Genomic DNA, 25,781 nt, shown 5'->3' on the forward strand with positions numbered 1-25,781 from the left:
CGATTCTATCGGTCCTGGTATGAAAATTGTATCACCGGGGCGCATGGCTGGAATCCCTGTCATTGCAGTGACAGGAGCCACTCCACCCAGCGACGGGGACGGAGTATGATTGAGCACCATCTGCACGATCTTCACTACTCTAGGCCATTCCCGAGGTTGTAATTTCCATTCCGAAAGGAGAGCCCTGCAGCAGCGCAGCGTCTCTCTCATCACCACTTCTACAGTTCCATTCGCCCATGGGCATCGAGCCGTGGTGAAGTGGTGGTGGGCCCCTAACGCATGCTGGAGCGCCTCAATGGTCTTATTTTTAAAGTGCGTGCCCTGGTCACTGACCCAGGTGCGGCACACACCGAAACAGGAAAACCAGTCCATTAAACAGTGAAAAGTAGTCTCGGCATCCGCTGCTTCACATGGCAGCAGCCACACAAACTTTGACGCGTCGTCCTTAATGACTAACACGTACGTTTCACCGGTTGTACTGCTTCCCATGTACAAGTAGTCCCAGTGAATCAGCTCGTTGGGCCGCTCTGCGTGCATCGCCTCCCCCAGAAGACGAGATTGGGGCGGTCCACCCAGAGTACTTGCACAATGTAGGCATCGACGAACAAAAAACGCAATGTCTTTCTCGATGTCTTTCCAGACAAACTCAGCAGTCACCCTTTCCACTGTAGTTGCAGCGCCACGGTGACCTGCCACGCCAAAATGACCCACCACGCAGATACGTACTTGGAGTTTTACCGCTTCGTCTGGGATCCAAACTCTGCCTTTATCATCTGTCCACAATGCATTGGTCTCTGAGCGAACCAAGTCGCTTGGTCGTGGTGCTGCATCTTGTGCAGTAGCAATGTCCACCTGCGCCGGCCAGACAAAGGTGTCATCGAGCTGCGGAGAAAGCGGCAAGTCAACTTGTCGAATCGCGCACACTGTTTTGAAAGACGAACCCCATCTAGAAAGTAGGTCGGCCCAGACACTTTCCTCTCCAGAGATGTCATGGATGTCGTACTTGTACGCCATCAATAACATCGACCAGCGGTGCAGCTTATCTGCTGTGTATCGTGCAACAGACGTAGAAACGCTATGTGGATCAAATATGTACCGCAGGTTCCTGTGGTCTGTAAACAAGGCGAATCCGTCCGGGCGATGCAGTAGATAGTCCGCACGACGGCAAGTTTCAATGATAGCATAAGCTTCTTTCTCCACAATGGCCCACCGCTTTGCAGAGCCTGAGAAGGTTCCGCTCAGCATCAGTAACGGCTCGTGATCTTGTTCACTAAGTGGTCTGCTAGCCATCTCGGGAGAAATCTGGGTTATTGCGGCGCCCCAATGTTCATCACTTGCGTCGGTATAAACTGAAAGACGTCTTTCGGGGTTCGGGTGTGCTAGCTGAAGCGCATTTTTCAGTGCCTCTTTGCACCGCTCCAGACAAATGGCTTCTGTACTTCCCCAACCTGCCTCACTGAGCTGAATCTTCCTTACTTGGTTCTTCTTACGTCCTCCTGCCTGGCCATATACTTTCTCCATCAACTGTGACAGAGGGGCCACCAATTTATTGTATGCTGGAATTGCGGTGCGCATCCAATTAAGCGCACAGATGAACTGTTGTAAATCCTGACCAGTACGAGGGGGTGGAAGGTTCGCCAGCGCAGCAAGTCGTGCTGGGTCATGTCGTACTCCATCACCGGACACAATACGTCCACACCAAAGTGCTTCACGCTGGTAGAACGAACATTTTTTAGGGTTTAACTTTAATCCCTTCTCCGCACAAATAGTCAACACGTTCTTTAGCAAGCCAAGCAGTCCCTCATCGCTGCTCTCATAACCCAAAAGATCATCAATCCAAATGAGCAACCCATTGTTAAACACTTCAGCAAACATCTCTTGAACTGTTGACTGCACATACGCCACGCTATTCGTGCCACCCATAAGTACCCGAGTAGGTGTTATGACCCCTTCCTCTGTGAGAATGGAGTAAATTTCCTGACACTCCACTGCCATGGCAAACTGCCAAAATCCCTTAAAAAAGTCTAGCGAGAAATATCGTGATGATCCACGAAGTCGGTCGAAAATTACTTCCAATATCGGCATTTGGCCACACGATTTGTTCCACACATTCGTTAGGTCCTCTAACATCGACTGTCATACGATGGCTTCCAGCTTCAGGCTTGTTTACAACATGTGGAGGCGAACACCAGCGGCTGCGTGGGTTTCTGTAGCATAACCCAGCTGATATTAGAGCGTCAATGTGTGTCTTGAGAAATTCACGGTGCGTCTGAGAGTACCTTCTCGCTCGGCACCGCGCTGGCACGGCGCCAGGCTTGAGTGTCACCGCCATTGGTGGCATATCCACAGGTCTATCCCTTCCAATAATCAAGCGAAAGACGTCAATAAGCTCCATCAGTATGGCCTTCAAGCCTTCAACGAATTCAAGTGACGCTCCAAGACGCCGAGCTTCCTCGGCTTTCTCTAGTAGTATGCTTTTAATTAACCCGCGCTCTGTATCCATATCATCAGTAAAAGTAGGAAAACAGATCTGATCTTCATCTTCCTGCAAATTCAATTCTTCCTCTGCAGGTTCAACACGGTTCAACTGTCCTGAGTAAGCTAAAACACTCGCCATTCCACTCGTTGTTTCTTCTGTCACATCACTCATATCCCAAACGGACTGCATCTGCTGTGCTACAGCCAGTAGCTTGTCGGAACTATACCCCAATCGCACCATAATCAAACGAGATAGCAGTAAATCTCCCACTCCAGGCGGAAGTGGTTGATCGGTCACCCAACAGATTACATTTTCCAGAACGAGAGGTCCACCAGGAGTTGAAAAACGTAGATCCAGTTTTACTTTGCTAGTTACTGGCACCGGCCTGTCCCCGACACCCGTAACTGCTGCTTTTCCAGGTAAGTCTTGCTGCGGAATCCAAGCCCCACTCACCGACAACCGCTTCAGTAGCTTAGTTGTCACCACAGACACTTCAGCAGCACTGTCGGGCGTAATCTCGGTCTCCACAGTACCCATAACGATACACGGTATAGCTGGTGATGCGGTAGTATTAACTTTACCTGCTGGAATCGCCGCCAATACAGGTTTCACGACTCGTTTGCCTGTAGTCTTTTCATATAACTCTTTGGCCTCGGCAGGACCCGAAATATTGGGACACTGGAACACACCATGAGCTAAGTCACCACATTTGAAGCACTTCCTGTCCGGTTTTCCACTAGTAACCGATAGTTCTTGCTTCCTTTTTGGCTGGTCCGCGCGTCTCACAGTTTGTATGCTGGAGTTGGAACGAGTTTTGTTCGCACTGTTTTGCCATCCTCGATTTTTCTGCGATTTGTCAAAAGTTTTTTGCTCTTTGTCTGATTTTGCTGCACTTCTCTCTTGCGAAACGTTCGCGATGTGCGCTTCAAACTGCATAAAACTTTCTAACTCTTTACGAACCCATTTCAAAAACAATTGGATGTTTGATTTGGTCGCCTTGTGGCTTTGACGTCCGAGCTGATCTTTAACAGACGCCTTGAACGCAGGGGGCTTTAGTGCTTCGACTAAATATCCTACTACCTTCTTGGGCTCGGCTTGTACCATGTCATCCATGTTCAGCTTATCCACAATCTCGTAGAAGTCCGCCATAAGACGCGACAGTCGTGACTCAGCGTCTTGTAGATTCGTGTCCATGCATAGGTTCTTTACCTCGCGATCCAATGTTTTGTAGGCTGTGTTGTCCGGAATCCTTGCCGACAAAAAATAATCTCGCCACTCCGACTCCGTCACATCCTTTTCTTGATTGAACAACTCGAATTGACAAATTCGTACCATCGTGCCTTGCTCAATACATGCACTTAAAGGCATTACAAAAATCTTTGTTTGAGTACCTTGATTTAACGCCTGAATCCGTCTGGAATAGATAGCGTAACTATCCATGAAGTCACGTTTCTCTTTCTTTGAGCTGCCTCGGTAAATGGGAGGAACCGGCAGATTTGTTCCTGCTGCCACGGTGACAGAAGGTACTTCTGGTGGTCGTTGGTCCACTATAGGCGCAGCACCCTGAGCAAAAGCTCCCCAACGTGCCTGCAGATGTGGTTGCACGGCTTCAGCCAGGCTCTCGAGGCGCTGGCCTTGCAATCCAACGGCTTCCTCAGCAGCACGGAGCAAACGGTATTGCTCGTCCAGGTACTGCCGGTGTTCGTCCATCTGACGCTTCATCTCCTTTTGTTGCTCTAACAGTTCCGACTGTCGGTCGTGTTGGGCCTGGAGATACTCCGATGTCTGCGCCGCAAGTCGGTCCTGCTGGCGCTGGACATGGCCAAGCTGCTCCGCGGTCTGCTGTTGCACCGCTGCCGAATGATGAGCTAGAGCTTCCACTTGGCGACTTGTCCTTGATTCGCCACTTTGTATCACCGCTGTCCTTGTAGTCGTCTCCTCCAACCGTACGTCACGGTCCGAATAAGGAGGGAGCGGCGGGTACACTGCCACAGGCATTCCACCGGCAGAATGTGGCACCATTGCCTCGTCGGCGTCTTCCATGCTGAGCGCGACCCCCAGCTAAAGAATTCTTTGATCGGTGTCGCCGTCAAACTAAAAGTAGAAGTGCGTTCATTTCTCTGTTGTTAGAAAAGAACTAAAAATATGCAAATTGCGGGATTGGTCGGTGGTTACTCAACCTCTTCGTTCGAGGTATAAACACCGACCAGAAGTGCTGTAGTTGCTGGGCACCATCCCAGCAACTTACTGTACTTGTAGCAACCGCTACAACAACTTCAACAAAAGCTCCAAGGGAAAAGACAAATTGAAATCACTACAGGATGTACCAGCTCCTCTTACTGTGATTTCAGATGTGGCCACACGCTGGAATAGTACTCACCATATGATTTGCCGTCCTCTCGAACTTCGTCCAACAATTCAAGCTTTTCTCGAGTTCTTAATGACAGCGAAAGGGAGGGAGGAATTTAGTGATGCAAAAATTACTCGACCAACAGGAGAAATGTGGTTCTACCTGCAGTGTCTTGACAGGCTTCTCGTGATCTTCGAGTTGGAAACGAAGGTGCTTTCAGGAGAAACCTACCCAACGATAACGTTGGTTCTTCCGTGTGTGCGATTAATTGAAACGCGACCGACTAACAAGATGATGTTCGCCAAGGTTTCCCCAGCTCACGAGGGCGAGCTTTACGATAAGGCAGTCCTGAAGAAAATGCATCTCGTTTGCCGTCTCTTTCTGTTTCTGTTCCGAAAGTGATTCCGTCAGCTACCGAACGACGTGAAGTACTGCTGCTTACTGGATCCGCAGTTTGCACATGGAGATCCATTTAGGGTAGACGAAATGCCAGAAGGGAAAGCGTTTCTGGTGAGTGAGGCGATGCGTTTGGCAGGGGTCGATATTGACGACGTGGACTCCGGTACGAGCCTGGATGAGGACAGCGACGAAGAAGAAGAGTTTATGAACGAGCTAAATCGAAGTTCAGCAGAGCCTCGCACACATGAGGCATTAACGGTGCGACAACAGGTGATCGCGGAGGTTAATCAATATCTTGAAAATGCGCATAAGATGGCATTGATCCAAAAGCAAAAGAAGAAGGCAGAAAAGAAACAAAACCCAAGAAGCTGGAAAACGGACTAGTGTGATGGCGACAGAGCTACGGCGATTATCCGCTCTTGGCACCAGCTGCCAGGAAGTTCTTCGGCATTGTTGCAACTTCAGTGTCATCGGAGCGCTGCTTTTCGTGGACAGGTAATGTAAATACAGCTCGGCAAAACAGGCTAACGGGCTCCAACGTCAGAGATCTGATTTTTCTTTATAGCAACAGGGATCAAATGAGGCGAAATCTAATTGAAGGGTTATAGACTGCGAAACAGCACAGCAGAACATCGCGCTTAGCAATTTTGCCGTTTTGTGCCGTTTGACTCTTGTGAATAATAGTGATAAGCGTCTACCGGTGACAATGTATATGCTGTGCCACTTCAACCCGTAGCACTTTCACGTTTTGCCCCACTCCCGTTGGTTTAGATGTAGATACACGAGCTTCTGCTTCTTTCGCGCTCTGCACACTATACAGCCCACAGGGCCGATAGCAGACATGTCCAGGTACTAGAAGCATCTGACAGCTTCTTGTCGATCTGTTGTCGGATTCTCATCGCCCAAGGTCTCACACGAGTCCAGAACGTATTACGTGATGCTATCAGGCTTCATGGACACGCAGTAGCCAAAATTTAAAGTCTTGGTGAGCCCCGTGGTCTTGGTGAAGCCGTTTAGGAACCTCTTAACCCTCATGCGCTTATCCACACCGTTGCATCCGCTGGCTTACCGCGCAATGAATACGCACACTGATGAGTTGTGCGTCTGCAACAAATTATAGAGCAGGTCGACGTACTTTGTGTCTGGAAGGCGAATGAGTAGGAGTCGAAAGCGGACGTACGCTCCGTTACGCTGTACTCCGTACCCAGAGTCTTGACCGTGCCATCTGTCAGTAAACTTTTCAGTTTGGCAAAACTGTAGGACCCACGTGGGGGAGTCAGTGCTGGGCATTCTTCCGTCGACCCAGATTTCGTAGCCACCGGTGTGATAGTACTTCAGGTAGCTGGCAGGATCGACTGACTCGTGATGTCGCAGTTCTTGCCCTTGCTGGTCGAGCTGTGTAAGGCCACAGTGCCATCCGGCTGCGGCCAGTTGTTTTGCATGGAAAAGATGTTGATCATCACGGAAGTTCAGCATGCCCACTGTCTTATATGCAGCATGCCGGTGACGACAGGATCACCAGAACTGCAGCACGATAACAAGTTAGCTGCGACACAAGAGTATCGTTGATCCTGCAAAACATAATAAAACATATATCAATGAATTCTTTTTGGATGCCAACTTTACGTCACAGAAAACTAACGGGAACTTTTAGACGGCGGAAACCTCGAAAACTTGACGTTAAGACTGTTTACGTCCCCATCACTAAAAGTGTGTGAGCGGGCTTCTTCGTAATATCCAGCCGTCTCGTTCATGAGGACGGTCTGCTTTAAGTCGATAGTTGGCAGCTGACTTCTTAATAATAACATGTGGGCGACAGCACGGCTAACCAGCACGTCATCCTCGAGAATTGTTAGATTTGTAGAGAAATTTGAATGCGGCGCATGAAGCTTTAAATCCAGTGGTCCGAGGCAGAGAAGTATGGTGCGTCTTGTCCTTCAGTTTCCCGCGCGTAAAAGATTAAGGCCGTGTTAGCGAGCCAGCTGCGCACCACCTTCTCCTTTTATGTTTGCTTAGTTGCGAATTCCTCGTAAAGCAGTTCTTCGAGTGTCTCAGACAGGGGCTTAAGACCTACTCGAGATCCATGAGGTGCAGCATTTCGAATCTTCTCACGAAGGCGCAACCAACATCGAACAGCTCCACCAGCTATAATCCAACCGGCAGACCGAAAATGCGCGACAGCGCGAGTTGGGACCCCTTCCCCGACATCTTTAATCCACTTTATTACCTCTTGCTTAGCTAACTGACTGCCTTTGATGAGGCATTATTGGAAATGACGGGAAAATGTTCCTCTCTGTAGAATGGATGGTCAGCAAGTTTGTAATAGCAGACTTGGTAGTTTGCTTAACCCCAACAAAACTAGTTTTCGGATAAAAATAAGGATCAATATCTGAGAGCCCGGTGTAAAGTGTCCACGAGGACGTTCAAAGTTTGATTTATGCTAAATGAAAGATCGTCATTTCCTCTGTATGTGGACCTACGAAGCTGCTTTTAGACCTCCTAACATCTTCGGAGGGGTCTTCGTCGAAATCGTGTATGCCGCACAGCGGCTTTGTGTGGATTTATCCTAAAGTTTAGGATAAAAAACTCACAGCCGGATAGAGGAACTGCCTCCTTCTTGTAGACGAAGTGATCTCCGGCGCTTCTTGTTGGTAAGACAAACACTTGGAGCTCGTGCACTAGGGATATCTAGTGATGTGGATCTGCTTCGAAGATGTGGTGGAGCTCGATTTTCATTCTTCTTGGTTGATGTCAGCTTTGATGTCAGGTTGATGTCAGCCGATCAAAAGCTTTGCAAGGATTTGGTAGCTTTCTGTCAGCGTGAAACTTATCGAAACACGACTGATCGTTATCCCAGCGTTTTGTCCGGCACAGCAACACCTTGCATACGTTGCACTCAAAGCTGGTCTTGAATCCTAGGCGGCTGTGGCCTTGATTTTCAATGTCGTGGTTATGTCGACAGCAAAGAATGCAGCTCCGCTGCAATGCACCTTCAATACGTGTCTACAGATGCGCTCCACCCGTTAGAACACACGTATTATTTTGACTTTAACGAATGCTTACCGCGATATGTGCCTCTGTTTTGAAAAGCCTCAAGTCGATCCACTCCTTCTCTGTCTCAAAATGCACACGCTTCTTGTAGGCAAATGTGCTGTTTAACTCGGATGTGCTCGTTTGACGAGTATTTCCGTCGACTGTGCTGAGTGGCCGTGCTGCTTTGGGTCTTTGAGAGAGTGCCACAGCAGCTTCACGACAGAATGCAGCAAAACTTGGAAGATTCTGTTTATGTTTTTGATACGCCTTGTAAGTAGTACAAAGCGTCCTTTTCGTCAAAAAGGAATGAGACCTTTGCCAGGTCAAGATGGTGCTACTCCACTTCAAAGTGGTGAAGTAACTAAACCTTTTTAAAAATTATTCTCAATTTTTACATTAGAGTTTATGTCACTTCACAAATATGTCGAGTAAACGCACTCCGTACTTCAAAGTGGTTTATTCGCAGTTCAAAGCGGATCAACCCTCCTGAGCGTGTGCGCGAGCACTTCATTGCCATTCCTCGCTCTCTCTTATCAATCTTTTACCAAGCCCTCAACCAAGCCAAGCCTCTACCTACCCAAAGATGCCCAGAGCCCCGCACCTCGCATTTGCCAGAGCTCGTGTCCTCGACTGCCTCCGTGTCGGCGGTGACTGGACGCTTGTGGCCGCCCACAACGGAATCCCCGCCACCACATCACGTCGATTTGTGGAAGCAAACGGAAGCACACGTCGCTGAACGAGCCGACTTGGTACTTGTACGGCTGGCTCCGTACTCTTCAATATGTAACCCCATTCAAGGTACGCAGTATACTGTATTACAATATTTTTTTAAATGGCATACTAACCGACTTTTGAACTGGTGCTACAGGGTGTATTAGTGCTTTTAAGGCCAAGATCAAGGCCGACCTTGCCTTGCCCCGTAAAGGGCTGGTTGTGGAGCATCCTCGCGGGACGGTTGCGGCTGCTCGGATGGAGAAACTGGGAACGCGCGGCGAGACGCCGCATCGGAATATATCGACACGCACCTTGCTAACAGGTTGACACTGCATTGCCAGCATTCCCGTTGCTGCCGCGGAGCGCATGGAAGACATGCAGTACGGCACCTAGCTGCAGCTCAGCCTGAGGGGACCACTTTGCTCTGCGTTTTCGCCACTTTGAATTTCCTTTTTAGTGCTACTTTTTCGTAATCAAATTTTTGTTTTCACTTTTTTAAAAAAATCCGGTTTAGCACCATCTTGGCCTGGCAAAGGTGTAGAAACACGTTAGCCAGAACACAAAATTCATACTGATGTATTACACACCTGTAGGTCTGGTGAGCGTTGTACACCAACGACATCAGCATACGAAGCCCTACGGTTGCGGTTGGAGACAACCGATAGTGCTTCGACTTTACGTTTTTTAAATAACGCGAATACACATCGATGCCACCTTTGACTCGATTCCAAAGTGCAATGAGTGTCGGTATGATGTGCTTTGCGGGAGGCAGTGGATGGCCTCTGTCGTTGATCAACTTGACCAGTGCCTTCCAAAGCATCAGGGTTTACTCTAGTGTTGCCTGGTCGATGCAGTGTCCTAGCTGAGCAGAATTAAACTGGGGAACGGTGCCATTTTCACCATAAATCCAAGTAGAATACCCCTTTTGAATCGCTTCTAAAGCGGCTTGATACGTCCAAGCGACTCGAGGCTCGACTACAACGAGTACAACACGAACGATTGTCGTCGAAGAGGCGTACACAAGAAATTCGTCTTGTACACCACAGCAGGATATGTCGTGCAGAAGTTGCAGACGATGACTTGCCTCTGGAGCCACATCGCATAGTCTTCCACCAAAGCCCATAGCGCTCACATCTACTGTCGTAAAACCTCCCCACGAAGCCGCTAGTGCTTGTTCGCTTAGCACTGTGCGTGCTATTGTTCGGGTTTTGTATTCCATGATGGCATGACATCGTCCACGTTGAATATTCAGAACCGAAGCCACATTATCTGGGGAGAACGCAGCTACTGGCATACCTCTCCTGCGTGTATCTGTTAGAATTTAGTCAAGCTTGCTAGAAAATGCTGCTTGCCGTACCTGCACAGCAGTCTGTACGCTTTTAGCCCCTCAACATGATACGGGGAGTGCATGTCAAGAAAAAATGTGACGTACTCAGCGATATTGGCTTCGTTGGAAGAACCAATCTTCGTATCTTGAGTTGGAAATGGCGCCATAAACCAAGCTGACAACAGCGTCTGATCAATGATGAACCTCGCATGTTCAATCGATCCGTCATTTTCAGGCTCATCAGCAGGGGAAGCGCCAAGCAGACGATCTATTAAATGCGATTTCCTTCCGGAAACTGGAAGCAGGGCGTCGCGACACAAGCTCTTCAGTTCTGCGCACTTCTTTTTTGTGAGTTCATCCCTTGGAAATGGCTGCTCCACCAAAGTTGCACGCGATTGTTGACTTGATTGTTGCAGCGAAAGCAAAAGAATGATCGTTTGCACGTCTGGATCACTGACAGGATCAATCATTGCGTCATCTGTAACAGAACCATCACTATACCGAGAAATGACACCTCGAAAATCTTCGCAGCAACGGATCCCGTTATCCGAAACTTGCGCAGTAAAAACCAATCTGGCGTCCTCTGTGTCGTCGTAAGCAGCTGCACGTTGTCTTCAAAGGCAGAAAACAAAGTGTTATCTTGACGATTACAGCGCGGAGTAGGACGAGTCACGTAGGTCCAATATTCAGGGCCAGCATTAGACGCTGTTGTGAAACACAAGACCACTTTGCCGAGACCGGAACGATACGCGAGTGCAAGGAGCATGCACATGTAATGTGCCCGGGTTGATAGGAAGCCGCTTGCTTACCCAGTAAGCTGCTCGTTCACCCTTCTCACTTAGTGCTTGTTAGTACTGACTTGGAGGTTTTTCAAAGGTAAACGGGGATCTCTTCAGAGCGCTTGTGTGTACCAATAATGCTGCCACCAACGTCAGTTATTTGTTGATTGACTGCCTCCGACTGGTAGCCTCTATCCAGAGCGTGAATAATTCCCGGCAAACGAATTTGACTCTCTGTCGACGCTCCACACAAAGAGCGCTGAAGGATACGCACAATATCCACAGTAGACTTCCCTCGTGCTGCTACATGACCTCCAAGAAAAATACCTGTAGCCAGCGAAACTACGCCATGTTGGACGGGGGCATATCTACTCGTGCATATTTCTCATGAGCACCAATAACAATTCAAAGCGCTTATGAATTACATTACCCCTTTTTTGGATTGCGGATATGAGCTAGCCCAACATCATCAACGCTCGCAGAGCGTAGTCGTATCAGATCGTCGTCTCGAGATGCAATATTCGTACCATGAACAAAACCAATATCGGCACACAGTCGCCTAATGAGCTCAGCGGCATACGTCGTATCACGATCCGGGCTAAATGGAGCTGCCCATTGATTCAAGTCATCAGTTTCCGGTTTGCATGCTGTGTTCAACGCTGCCAGAATAGAGCGATATCTGTCAAACGCCATGCAGGACGTAGCTGATGGATACTGCTTTCTATTCGCGTTGTCGAAAAAGAACGACGGGGTCACATGATAGAAGCTTAGCCAGAGCTCCACTTCCATAAACGCGAAGAACTCGTCAACGGTGACTGGCACAGCTTCATCCAAGCGCGCGTTCACAAACTGCTGTAACTTTGAAAGAACGGTCACGTGAACAGAATCCGCGATATACTGATGCTTGTTGCGTTGTGCTGCGTAGTACCAAACATTCGCTGTAGAAGTCGCTTAACAACCTGGTGCTCTTCCACTCGCGCCTTCTCCAGCAGGAGTGTTTCCACGTCGTCCAACAGTACTTGACCGTGGCTGCAATCAATGTACCTCCAGGCTCCTGTGGTTGCGTCTTCGTCGTCAGAGTCAGTGTCTGACCAGCAGACATCGTCTACGGATGACTCGCTGTCTGACATGGCTTCAAGCGCGGCGCGGGGGGTGAGCCGACGAGTTGCGCTGGTGTCTTGAACCGACCAACACTCTTTTTTTTATCCTAAACGAGATGGGTTAAGGATAAAAAATGCTCTGATAGAAAAAATGAAAAACAAAATTGATCCTCATTTTATGGGTAAAAATTGTTGGGGTTAAGGACTTGTATTTAATAGTGCAGGCATGTATTTTAATAGCATTCCACGGGACACTATTCGATAGGGGGCTTTTATTCGGGCGCATCCGCTAGCACCTAAACTCAACAGCAAAATTTTAGGATCTGCTTGAAATGGGCGTATTTTAGCATCATCCATGGTACTTTCAGTCAAATTAGTGATTTGTGAGTGACAAAATGCTGTACCATTCCTGAATAATGTCGTTGGCCACGCTTCAAGCTGTCCGAGAGCAGCTATCGGTTGCTATCGAAGCGGCCCAGCGCCACCTCGAAGTTGTTTCTCATGATACCTCCTCACCATCCCCCCAAGAAGCAGTGGAGCGCTCCCACACACTGGCAGCGGAAATTGAGAGCCTAGAGGTCGAGTTACAGACTCTGGTCGCCACAATTGTGACACAAACTCGCCACAAGCATGTTGCTGCGTCTGCAGAAGCTCCACAAGCTACAACTGAGACGATCGATCTCATGGATGTAGAGACGGAGACAGAAGATGAAGCCGCACACGCGAATACCGAGCAAGAAGACGCTAAGCAGACTCGTAAGCCGCCTCCGACGCCCGAGGAAGTAGCGGCAAACCTCCAACACTTCGTGCTGAAGACGGGGGATGCTTCCGCCGCTCTGGATCGTGGTCAAAAATATAGAAAGGCTCAAGCTGCCATCGTACCGTGCCGTAAGGTGACGGAGAACCTTTTCCAGTTAATGGAGAGTAAAATTCCAATCGATGAAGCTAGCGCGTGTCTGTTCCGTGACACAGCCGGGAAAATGGCTACAATCTTCGCAGAAGGAGGTCGTGCTGGGAATAACCGTGATAACGTTATGTGCGTGGTCCACCTGGTTAGTAAACTAGGTAAAGTACTAGAGTTGGCTGATACCCTCACGGGGATCCCAGCAGCGTTGTCTGACGCCGTCTTGGGATCTACCCGTCTCAAACTCAAGAAATACGCCGAGAACCACTTGGAAGACCAGCTGACCAAAATGGAAAAGTATGTGCATACTATTCAACGACAAAAGGGCGCAGTGACGGCGGAGCGTATCGAAGGCCCGATGAAAAAGTTAATTGTCGACTTTCAGCAGGAAATGAACAAGTACAAAAATTACCAAAAGATCGACTTGCCTCCGAGGTCTGAAGAGCGTTGGGAAGTGTTTCAGAAAGTGGCAGAAGCTCTGGCAAAGTGGATCGGGTGCACAAAGATGACGGCATCACCGCCTAGGCAACTCAAGGGAATGCTTCGTGTGGCCAAGAAGTTTAACAAGGAGTTTCCCGACCGAGTTCCAATCATTTTGCTGAGGTACTGTAGATACGCTTTTTCAATTTCTGAATATTTTTTATTTTTAACTGTGTTCTTTGTGCTTTTTAGGAATGCTGGGATGAAGTTGCGTATATCTCAACAACAATACCGATCGACGAAAGAGAAAGCATCGGCGAAGTAAGGTTCTTAGATAACAAAGTTTTGGGTAGGTGCCACAATTTTGATACTCAATACATTTTCGGTCCACTCTTGGACTCTTGACATCCGAACTTTAGTTCACGTTGGTCGTTTACTTCACAAATACTACTGTAGTAGCTGTCGAGGTACGGAACGTCCACGAGCTTGAGCGAAGTGGAGCGCTGCGTCATAGCTAGAAAGGTGAAGCCATCGACATCCTCCTCGTAGTTTGTCGGGCTGGGACATTGAAGCTTTAGCGTTGGGTGGTGGATTATCATCTTTGCAGTGTATTTATTAATAGTAACCATTGGATACAACGCTAACATGATGGACGGCGTCCTCTTTTCAGGTCAATAGGATCCTGACTTCTCTGATAAACTGTGCGCTATGATGTTTTAAATTTACGAAAGCATTTAGACCCCATTTGGATAATTGCAATGATTTATATCGAGTACACAGCCAACTCACATAATAAATCTACTGTACATAGATCCGTATTATCTGTCAGTGACGGGCAAGAAAGGAAATTTGAATCGATTTTTGTTATTCCCTATTGCAGTTTACATTGCAGTTAGTGCAATTAAGTATTGCAATCCGCATGGACCATGTTTTTAATATAGCAATACTTCACTTCAACGTGCATGTAACTTTCGATATTTTTATAACGTCTTCCGCCTAAATGTATTATAGCAGGTGTAGCGTTGGCAGAGTAGTTGTGGCAAATCATCTCGCGGCATCTACTCCGGACCACGCTTCTACTTCATTCTCCAATCCGCTAAAACAGTCCTTACGCCTGTTAACCCTCGCCATCCTACTACAGATAGCCCTGTCAAAGCCCAAACTGCGCCGCGATGAAGGACGACAAATGCAGTGTAGCCAAGGCTATCAGATAGCCGCATGCTGATAAGCGAGGATAATAGCAACCATTTATGAAGATCAGTGCAGCAGTTGGGTACTGCAGGTTTCCCTCCAATTGGGTATTACAATATCTAGCCCTCATGCAATCTCTCCTTTTAATTGCAATACATATCCGGCGGATAGATCAATTTATTTTTTCCATTGCCTGGTGACGGGTAGCCCTATTACAGAGCTACCGGAGATATTCGAAGCTCCTGACATGTTTTACCTTGGTATTGGAAGCACACTTATCGACGAGACGAACGTATCGCCGATGCTATCATTTATCTACATCACCGCCACAAACATCATTCTTTTGGTATCCGCTAGGGGAGAGCAAGTTGGGAATGCCGCGTCCTCTACTAATGGGTGGGTCAACATACTGCACAGAGCTACAAGCAATCACAAACGGTAATGCCACAAGTTTTAGCGTACCCCCATTACAAGAATACTCAATAATGCGGATGGATACATCCGACGAAAATCGAAACGTTGTGCTTCACTCAGTCAACTGCGAAATCGAACAGTGTAATACTCAAATCATAGTTAAGACGTTAAAACTTCTTTGTTGAGTTAGTGCAGAAATGAACATGAGCTTAGATGGTTCCAGATACGGCACCCGCGACCGTCGTTCCGGGTCCTTGCTGTGATTTTAGCCAGCAGGTGCCTCCGTTATAGTTCGACCAAGTGAACACCCTGCACCCCGTTCTTCCACGGCAAATATCGCAACATCCAGTCGCCGCAGCGCTGGGCGAGTTGCCGATGTCGTTGCCATTGTAGTCGACGTTATTCACCAACGTGCACGTAGGTGACGTCGAGCTGACTCGAGCTGACCTCGCTCCAGTCTTCGTCGTAAAGGCTCCCTTCCCACTCTTGAGCCAGCAGGTACCGGTATTGTGATCCGTCCAAGTGTACGCCTTGCAATCATTTCGAGCCCGGCAGATCGCGCAACAACCTTCGGCTGAGCCACTCAGTGCATTGCCGACGTCATTACCGGTATAGTCGACGTTTTCTTCGATCGTCGTACAGCTCGACGTAGGGCCACCATTCAACGTAGCAGATATAACACCACTCTTACTCTGTGTCGTGCCCCTCGCGCTCTTTAGCCAGCACGTACCGCCGTTGTAATTGGTCCACGAGTACGCGTTACAGCCACTAGTAGTAGAGCATATAGAGCAGCACCCACTGGCAGTCGAACTCGTTCTACTCGTCAGATCATTGCCGATGTAATCGACATTATTCTCTGCTGTTGAGCAGGTGCCGCCGGTACCGGTGTTCGCAGTAATAAAAGTCTTGGCTTGATCGGCAGCCTCTCGACCAATGTACATGATGAAGCCGTACGGGTTGACGGTACCGTCGCGCATGGCACTAGCATCAGCTACGAACACGTTGCTCATACCAAGGACACGTAGTCTCTCGTCAGCGCATCGCCTAGTGTCGCCTGAGTTGCTGGATGCGTAGCAGCTACCACCGAAGTGGTGTGTGATTAATCCCCGGTTGGCTGCAACCCAGTTTGCTACCGATATATCGTCCGAACCAGCCGAAAGGAACGTGGCTCCTTGAGCTACCATGGCACTAACTGTACGTTGTGCATATGACTGCAACGCGGCCAGATCGCGACTCGTACCGTAGTAGGGCGTACCTTCGTTGAACGCCCTCCAGTTGGTGTTCCCATCGAACCCCGAAGCTGCTCTGGACTCCGGATTGTTAATGTATAGTGCTAGAGTGAATGCATTACTACGACCGTAGAACTCTCCAAAGCCATTCGTAAGTGCAGTCGACTGGAACTCGTACGTGCGTCCTTGAACGTCGTAGTTCTCGTAGCTGATAAGGGTTGGTCCGGGACTACTCCAGGGTCCAGTGAAGCCTTGGTTCATGTACTGATTGATCGCCCAACTGGGTTTGTTCTTGTACAGGAAGGAGCTCATCTGAGGGTGTGAGAATGAGGCAAACACCACGTTGGTGTCGAACAGATTCCGCCCGACGTTGGCGTTCGTGACCCATCCTGCAGCTTGAGAGACGCCAGGGAACCCATTGCGGCCATTAAGCACATTAAGCTGCGAGCTCGGGCCGATGCCGCTTTGAATCAATACTTTGGTCGTACTCAACGCACCCGCAGCCATAAGTACAGTACCTCGAGACGACAGTAGAGCTTGAGTTCCGCCGTTGTAGACGACACCCGTAGCCTTACCCCCAGAAGCTCGTAAGATGTAGTCGACCTTGGCTCCAGTGAGTAGCCTCACGTTGCTCCTACTGCTCATTCGTCCCCAGAAGGCATTGGCGGGGGTGTCTCGTTTGCCGTTCTTAAAGGTGAATGGAGCATGACCGAACGTCTTGCTCTTGCTATTGCGTGCTGCAGCGTCGTTGATGGTGCGTTCAGCGTACCCCCTTGCTAGTAGAGCTCTGGATACGATGGAATACCCTTCTTGAGTGTACCAGATACCGTCACTTGACGGTCTGTCCGTGTGGCCATGAATTTGCTCGTTCTCGTTCATCTTGGAGACCATTTGAGCTGCTGAGAACGGCCACTGCGTGTTGGTGATGTACGAGTCGGGGGGTCGGAAGTAGAGCGCTGCGTTGATGGAGGAGCATCCACCCACGAGCTTACCGAGCCACATGTAGGCGTCACTGATCCACTCGACACGGTACTGTTCGTTGGCTCCGTTGTAAATGACACTGTCGTATTCACCGGGGATGTCGAATTTCGTGAGACCTCGGCCTTGAGCGTAGTCCGGGGAGTCCGTTCCACCAGTAGCAGCCAAAGATCTGGGCCCGGCTTCGAGGATCAACACGGAGACACTTGAGTCTCGTGACAAATACTCGGCAGCTACGAGACCGCCAGGGCCACTACCCACGACAATGGCATCGTACGTTTGGGCATCGACAATGGAGTTGAAGACCAGTAACGCACTCGCCAAGCAACGAAGACTGGGGAGACGCATTGCTGCTGATCACGAAATCTTGGTTGGTGCTGGAGGAAGCGAATTGCGGAATGATGTGATCTTCACCATCCAAAGAGCCTCCGATCGACAGGGACGGAAGAGAGAGAGAAGAGACAAAGACGACTGGCCACGTTCTTCAAGCAGTTGCAGATCGGAACCCTTTCTTTTACGGCATCTTCATTTCTACAGACACGGAACTTCCGAAAAAAAATCATTCAAAAAGTTTGTTTGCGTTTCTGAACTCTGTACCCAGAATGAAGATTACCTACGGTACACTTGCACCGTAACTGACGGAGAAGCGCCGTCTTGAGTTCTCGCAGCGATGGCCTTTCGTGACGCGTCACTTAGAAGGCGTCTGTCTTTGACTCGGCATGAACAGTCTTACACCTCAGCAATTTAGAGATCCGCGAGGTGGTCATTTTACAAAGGAGAAACTTCTACCCTCCTCCCAATATATCTATATTTTTATAAATATTTTATATTTATAGATCGTCTAAACAAAGAATAACAAAAGAAGCTATTGAAATAGGACTGGATTAAAAAAAATTTAAAATAGTTGCTATTTTTTTGGTTCAAAATACATTGTAAGTTACTAGAGTATCTTCTCGGTAACAATGTCCTAGTGACATGGACCCGTACGTCAATGATATGCTTGCTGGTCGAAAAATACTGAAGAAGTTCTCTGACCTCTACCTTGCTTGGCGTTTAGTCTACCTCGAACCAACCTCTTCTTCCTTATTTACATTTGTCGGAGTAGCAAACCCTACCAAGATAACAGAACCTCTGTTTCACAAAAGCAAACAGAAAAACACATCAGCGTTACCACCTGCAATTATAGCAAACCCTCAATCTCACGTACTCCAACAGTGTAGGAGGTATTCGTCCAGGATTCTTTTTTACAAAGCCTTTAATCTGGCGGTCGAAGCGACGTAAATGTGGCCGTAGCTCCGGTGGTTCACTAGCGCGTTCAGCCAGTCGTATCCATTCCGCCAAAATCTCGGCGATTCTATAGAATCGACCCCAGTCTTCGTCTGTCCGTGGAGTCTTCTTCTTCTTGCACGTTTGCATGTCCTTACGAAAGATACTGGCTAATTTCCCAAGAGGTTTTTCCATTCGATCTGGTTCCAACACGTCCTTACGAGTCAAATGGTAGATAAGGTTTCCCATTTTGCGTAGTAAATCTGGTCCCGAGGAATCCCGAATTTCAGTCAGGTTTTGAGACGTAGCCTCTAATTGTGGGTCAGCAAGACATGCCGGCACATCCGAATTATCTTTCGCATGTGCAACTACCTCAGCAATACTTTTTGAGATGCCCGCGATCCAGCTCTGACTTACTTTTCTCTTCTTCTGATGACGTTCGATGATAGAGGGTAGTAGCAGTACTGCATCCCGAAAAACCCAACTGCAATTGCTTCACTAATAGCACCTCCGTCTTGTATCAAACTAACCATTCCGTTCAAGGACAACGAGCTCAGATGCATGAGCTTAGTAATTGCCTTCCACACTGTCTGAAGTGCAGCTTCTTCACTTAGCTCCAAACACTTCCTGGCTTGTTGGAGAAGCCTAGCGAGATTATCACCAAGACGATTCTCAGTATTCGATTTGGAAGTCGAAGCCCGTTCCTGGCGCTTTAGAGCCGGTTCTTGTTCTTTTTCCTCCTCATTCTCTCTCGATCGCTTCACTCCTATTAGTCCACTCACGCGTTTGTGTTCGTCTCCTTTCTCTTTCTCCTGCTCGACAGGAGCTTCATCCTCCGTCTCCGTTTCAGATTCGTAGTCCACTATATCTTCAGTCTCCAATTTAATACGGAAATCGTCGAATTCTGCGGCTTTTGTGGCTGTCAAGTCTTCTGTTCTTTGCTGCGAGGCTTCAGCGACGATGGCGCGAGTTGCAGAGCGGATTTTGTCCAGTAGCTGCTCAATGTGGATAAGCACAGGAGTCATAGTACTTGGCGATGGCACTTGCGACGCATGAGTAGTTCCGGGGACAGCTATTGCGTCTATCACGCGCGCAAGTTGCTGCTCAATGTTGAGCAGCACGTCCATCGTTTTCGTTCTAAAACTGTGATTTATCATGTTTACTAAAAATAAGATAATTTAGTTAGAGTATCTAGAGTTAAAAATAGAGAGCTTGGTCTGGAATATCTCCAGTCGCATTGGCAAACCTATTTCTAATCACGAGTTTAAATCTATTTTGATTGGCTACTCAAAAATAGAAATACAAATACTTCTGCCTATGACCACTCGCCTGGTCGCTATCCAGCATAGATGGAACTTCAAGCGCTGCTACGCCACGACGACGATGACAACATCATCGATGTTCTTGATGGCTTTGACGCCGAGATCACTCTAAGTCTGATTATACGTCGCCGTTCTAAAAGATGAAGAGGCCGGCCACGCCGGGGCTCAGTCCCCGGAAGGATGAAAACACGTGAACGGAGCATTCTACTCGGTCACGAATCAATAATGCGGGACTACCTCGGTCCTAATCCGGTCTACGACGAAACCCTGTTCCAGCGACGCTACGGGCTCCCTTTAGTACTCTTTCGGCGGCTATTGGTCGAGATTACGGAAGCGAATTCTTATTTTGCAAGGAAACCTGATGCTGTTGGCAAGATGGGGGCATCTCCACAGCAGAAAATGACTGCAGCTCTACGCATGTTAGTAAGCGGCATCTCTGCTGATGGACAGGGCGAATATTGTCGAATAGTAGAGACTACTGTGATGAAGAGCTTTCATGCTTTCTGTAAGACTGTGGTATACATATATGGTAAAGTGTACCTGCGGGGGCCAACAGCAGATGACGTTAGGAAGATCCTGCGCTTTAATGGGAGTCGTGGCATGCCGGGTTTGCTGGGATCTCTGGACTGCACTCACTGGCGATGGAAGAATTGTCCGACAGCTTGGCACGGACACTATCGTGGAAAAGGAGCTCCTACTTTCGTTCTTGAAGCCATTGCCACTGCAGATCGATGGATATGGCATGCTTTTTCGGTATTCCGGGATCAAACAACGACTTAAACATTCTGGACCGTTCTCCTTTACTGCATAGTTTTCTGAATGATACTCAGCCGTGTGTCCACTATGAAATTGATGGTGTAGACTACGAAACACCATACTATTTTGTGGACGGTATTTACCCGGCATGGAGTACATTCATATCGGCGTATACGGAGTCTGAAGAAAGAAGCAAGAAGGCTTTTACAAAAGCCCACATGGCTATCAGAAAAGATGTTGAATGTGCATTTTGAATATTAAAGTCCCGTTTTGGTGTCCTTGCCGTACCGTCTCGCTTGTGGTACGAGGATCAAATGAAGTACGTTATTTACTGCTGCGGCATTCTACATAACATGGTGATCGAGCTGCGAGGAGAAAACGTGCCTGACTACTTCCTGATCAGTACGGTACAGAAACTTTGAATACAGCCGCAGAGCATCAACCCCTCGAACCCGTACACGTGTCTGCATCAGCCGATGAATGTTTGGCGGGTTCAATTATGGATATATGCAAGCGCTTTAAAGTTCTTCCCGACAACAGTGCATCCTTGGTCATGCGAGAGGTACTTTGCAGACATTTCTGGAGTTGGAATGGTACACATTAACACAGCTCAGATTATTAATGGATATGCTTTGCTACTTTTATTTTTTTAACTTTGAGAATGGCGAAGACTCGAAGATTGTTTTTGTGGTAATTTGTTTGTTAAGATTAAAGCAATTCAATGATCGTGCTCATAGATCGTCTTAAATGGCGGGACGAGCTACTACATCCTTGATCGAACCAGCATCATTTCCAACCGTACCATTGACAGGTATAGCTACATCGGCACCTGGAGCAGGTGAGTTTTGACGTTTGTCTTGCACGTCTCTATCTCGACCATTGATCGATGTTCCTAGTTCTCGAGCTGCCTCTCCATTCATGATAGAAGCTAGACGCTTCTTGCGCATGAAACTGAAAAGGGTTTTGGATTCTTCAGAATTCGGGTCTGTCTTAAACAGGTCCATTGTAAGCTGCTCCTCAATCAAGTCGTTCTTGCGCTTCATTTGCTCAAAGAGTACAGAGTTTCGCTCTTTATTGTCATCCACGAGTTGCTTCAGTATTTTAAAATCCTCGATTTCCGCGGCTAGATCAGTCTTAGCTTTCTTTCGTCCTTTTGGCCTCTCCTTCTCTACTTCACCAGCCACACCAGCGTTAGATCCAGACCCACGGGTTCTAATCCCATCCATGAACTTCGGGCATTTCTGCAGAATCAACCAACAACTCTCGAAAGAAAACTCGGATCCTTGTTGCTCTCTGAATAGTATTCGGGTGTCTTTCATTACGTCATCCGCACTCTTGCCTGGCTCATTGTGGGCCTTAATAACACTATACCACCCCACAAATTTGGCCACGTCGTGAGAAATACTAGACCATCGATTGCGAAGCGCTTACGCAGTACGAACTTCCTCCTTCTTCGGCTTTGTTGCGCTATTAAATCGATTGAAAATTGAATCCTAGAAGGACGCTGCCTTCTGCTCTGCACCTTGAATGGCGTTTTGAGAGAGGTCTAAATAGGCGCGAACTAGCGCTTCATCTTGCTGCGTCTCCCATTTGCGCCCGCGTCCCATTGTAGAATGGTGGATTTGTGCTCTGGTAGTCCGTTGCCGAATGCGGCTGTTGCAATAGATCCCGCGCTCTATTCATATTTGGAATAGCCCACCTGCTTGAAATTTATAAATTTAGGTAGCAATAGAGCACCCACTGGGATGGTGTGAGCTATTTTTAGCATTCGTTACGGAAAAATATTTTCTTGATTAGCAATGACACGCTCGAGTGAGGATGCTCTAACCCCTCCATCCCGACGTGCTGCATAATGCTGTTTAGGCATTTTTGATAAACTGCATTATGCTACATAAGAGCAATTTTGACTTGAAAATTGTATTGAGCGCATTTTCCCTTGCCAGGTCCAATACAAACTTTAAGATAATCGGAGTGGCGTGAGTGGCTCTTTTTCTGTTTCAATACCTACACCTGACCATAGTACCTGCAAGAGATGGTCCTCTAATTTTTTCTAATTTTGAGAAACTGATTTGACATTGTTTTATCGGATTAGACAGGGAAAGGTTGTCAGCCACACGCCGACAAACGAACTTCTCCCTCATTCGAGAATTTGCGCGCCGAGAGCACAAGCGAGAGCAGAATCAAGATGGCGAAGCCCCCAAAAAAATGGTCTTTAACTGCGACGTAAGGTCGCGTGACCTTTCCTTCGTTCGGTGTGGCGTGAATTGAAGTCGCAAGGATGGACGAGCAAACGCCCGCCAAGCCGTAGTCTGGACGGCCGTTACCGACCTGGCAGTAGCGCCGATGGAGCAGAAGGCGTTGACTACTTTCTGGGAGAGAACGCGGTGCTCGAGTATTATGCCAACAGTACGAATTATTGCAGAATGTGGATGGCGACTGCGGACTAATATGCTGTGTATCTGTGTAGTGCTCCGAACCCGCTCGCGAACTCCACGCCCAACGAACCCTGGCGATGCTGAGATAGCACGAGCTGCCCAGGTTGTCCGAGAAACGTATGGCGCCCTGAGTGAAGGCACGGTGGAAAACCATATCGCTACAGCACGCACTGACCCATCTCCCGCCAGCCCTCCAGTGATCGTCGCCGCGCCTGAAACCACTGTTGATGCACCAGCTACACCAAGTCGTTGTCGGCCTCCATCGCGCTCAGCACGACGTGCGCTAGCCACTACGGAGAGCCCCATGGCAGTGACACCTCCACCGCGAACTGCGTTGATAGCAACAACACCACACGTCGGCAATGGCAGCCCAGAATCGATGAACGAGCAATCTGGATCTGAGGAAGCAGTACCAACCGATCACGCCTCCGCTGACTCCGCTGACGATGGAAGTTAATACGAGCCGGGTAAGCTGCATCTTGTGTTGCATATAATACTGCATCATATAATGCATCTTCTGCTGCATTTTGTGTTGCATATAATACTGCATAGCTGACTTGTAATGTATTATACAATTATGTATAGATGACACTGAAGGAGGAGATAGCAGTCAGAATGCACTGAACAACGACTTGCTGGATGAGAATGATGATATTCTCAATGACGTTTGCGATGGAGAAGAGGCTGCCGACTTCAGTGTAATGGACTCTGGTGATGATGCGGAAAAAGACGACTTGGACGATGGAGAGGACAGTTTTGAGGACTGCATAGACATCAGTGCGCCTGTTGAAGACGAGGGAGTAGATCCTACGGAGAATGATATTGCTGCAGAAGTGCTTTTCGCGGAGAGCTTTTTGGATCGCTTTGGTGGTGAGGATCAAGTTCTCTCTGGTAATTTGAAGAATGAAGCTCTGCGTGATATGGCTGCGGCTGGCTGGGAAGATGTTGAGGAGCCGGATACGCGTGAGTACCTAATGGGCCCATATGAACCTGTGGACAACACACAGAGTTACCCGGGGTTACGGCAAGGATACTCTGGACCCACAGCCGAAGCTTTGCGCAATGCAGAATCTCCTCTGGCATTGTTCTTCTTCTTTATGCCCGTGGCACTATGGCAGCACATTGCTGTGTGCTCCAACGACTATGGGCGTGAAATGACCCCCCTACGTGTGGATGAACGGTACAAGCGATACCGCAGCAAGCAGCGGCTCAATCCGGACCTTCCAAAGAAGACCAAACGTGATATCCGGACTAAACTGGAAGGATCAAAGCCAATACAACCCCACGAGCTATGCCGCTTTATTGGACTACTGATTGCACGGACAATCTCTCCGAACCGCGAAAAGCTTGCCCATCACTGGAAAACAACTGAAGAAGGGGCTATTTCACGTGGTGCCTTTGGATTCGTGTTACGAAGGGATCGCTTTATGGAGATTTCGCGCAGCTTGCACCTCAATCCTAACAGCGATGCACGAGCAAAAACCGACAGAGCTTGGAAGATTCGTAAAGTGCTGGAAGTGCTCCAGAGGACGTTCCAGAGGGGGTATGTGGCGCCGTCGCACTTGGCGTTCGACAAGGCAATGCTACCGAGTCGTTCATCTTTCAATAAGATGCGTGTCTATATGAAAGCCAAGCCCCACAAGTGGGGCACCAAGCTTTTCATGATGTGCAGTGCTGTTACAGCATACTGCATTCGGTACGTTTTTTTTTGGCCTCCAGTTTTTCTAATGGTGCATAATGCAGACTAATGCTGATTGGGTTACGAAATTTATGCTGCATTTATATAGGTTTGAGGTATACTGCGGTAAGAAGCAGCATATCAGCGAAGCTCACACTGCCGATATGAAATCAGGACCGGCTGCGGTTGTACGGAATCTTCTTGTTGTGTTTGGTTCGTGTGCTTGGAAACAAGAAATGCGACTCGTAGTTGTCGATCGCTTTTACACGTCGGTGGCGTTGGCTATTCAACTTCTACTCATGGGGTTTTACTGTGTCGGGACGATCATGACAAACCGGCTGGGCTATTGCAAGAACGTGATTGAGAAGAGGAAGACTCGGCCTGATACCATCGATCGGGGATCATTCAAATTTGCTAAGTCCAAGCTGGCGCCAAACATGACGGCCATCAGCTGGTGGGATTCGCGGCCGGTTCACTTTTTGTGCACAGGGGGTAGCCTTGAGATGGATAGAATTGTCCGTCAAGATCGAGCGGATCCGGTCGAAGTCCCATGCCCGCGAGTGGTGAAAGATTATCACACCTTCATGGGGGGCGTGGACGTGCATGATCAGTTGCGTTTGCAGCGGTACTCTATCCAGCGAGCAGTACGATTCCGAAAATATTATAAGTCTCTGGTGCTTGGGCTGATCGACCTCGCGATCGTGAATGGCTACATTGTGCATAAGGCCTATCACAAGCAGCAGACCTCGCGTCCTTTGAGCCACGTGAAGTATATGAAGAAGCTGCACTTGCAGCTCTGCCAGCTCCGGCCATCAGACATGTACGAAGGGAACACCTTTGGAAGCCAGCGTGTTTCAAGTGGAGAGCCCTCAGTTACAACGTCCGTTGACGCAGGCGAAGAGCTACACACCCCGAAACAGCTCGATGAGTGGCAAAAAAAGAGGAAACAGCCGAAACGTCGACAGCGAGCTTGCAAGGTCTGCTCGATATTACGTGCCAGTGATAAA

At 48.4% G+C, this 25,781-nt stretch overlaps 2 protein-coding genes across 2 annotated transcripts; one reads left to right on the top strand and one right to left on the bottom strand.

The window, feature by feature from the left end:
* Window positions 1–12,597: 12,597 nt before the first annotated feature.
* Window positions 12,598–13,830, top strand: PITG_18950 (uncharacterized protein; the record flags this gene model as incomplete). The annotated part of the gene is made up of 2 exons (XM_002997002.1): window positions 12,598–13,688; window positions 13,758–13,830. The coding sequence occupies 2 exons, from the start codon at window positions 12,598–12,600 to the stop codon at window positions 13,828–13,830; spliced, it is 1,164 nt and encodes a 387-aa protein (XP_002997048.1).
* A 1,489-nt stretch (window positions 13,831–15,319) lies between these two features.
* Window positions 15,320–17,665, bottom strand: PITG_18951 (carbohydrate-binding protein, putative; the record flags this gene model as incomplete). The annotated part of the gene is made up of 1 exon (XM_002997003.1): window positions 15,320–17,665. One exon carries the CDS (start codon window positions 17,663–17,665, stop codon window positions 15,320–15,322), a length of 2,346 nt encoding a protein of 781 aa, XP_002997049.1.
* Between the last annotated feature and the right edge of the window lie 8,116 nt (window positions 17,666–25,781).

Source organism: Phytophthora infestans, genomic scaffold (genome assembly GCF_000142945.1).
Source record: "Phytophthora infestans T30-4 supercont1.92 genomic scaffold, whole genome shotgun sequence".
Classification (NCBI taxonomy): Eukaryota; Oomycota; class Peronosporomycetes; order Peronosporales; family Peronosporaceae; genus Phytophthora; species Phytophthora infestans.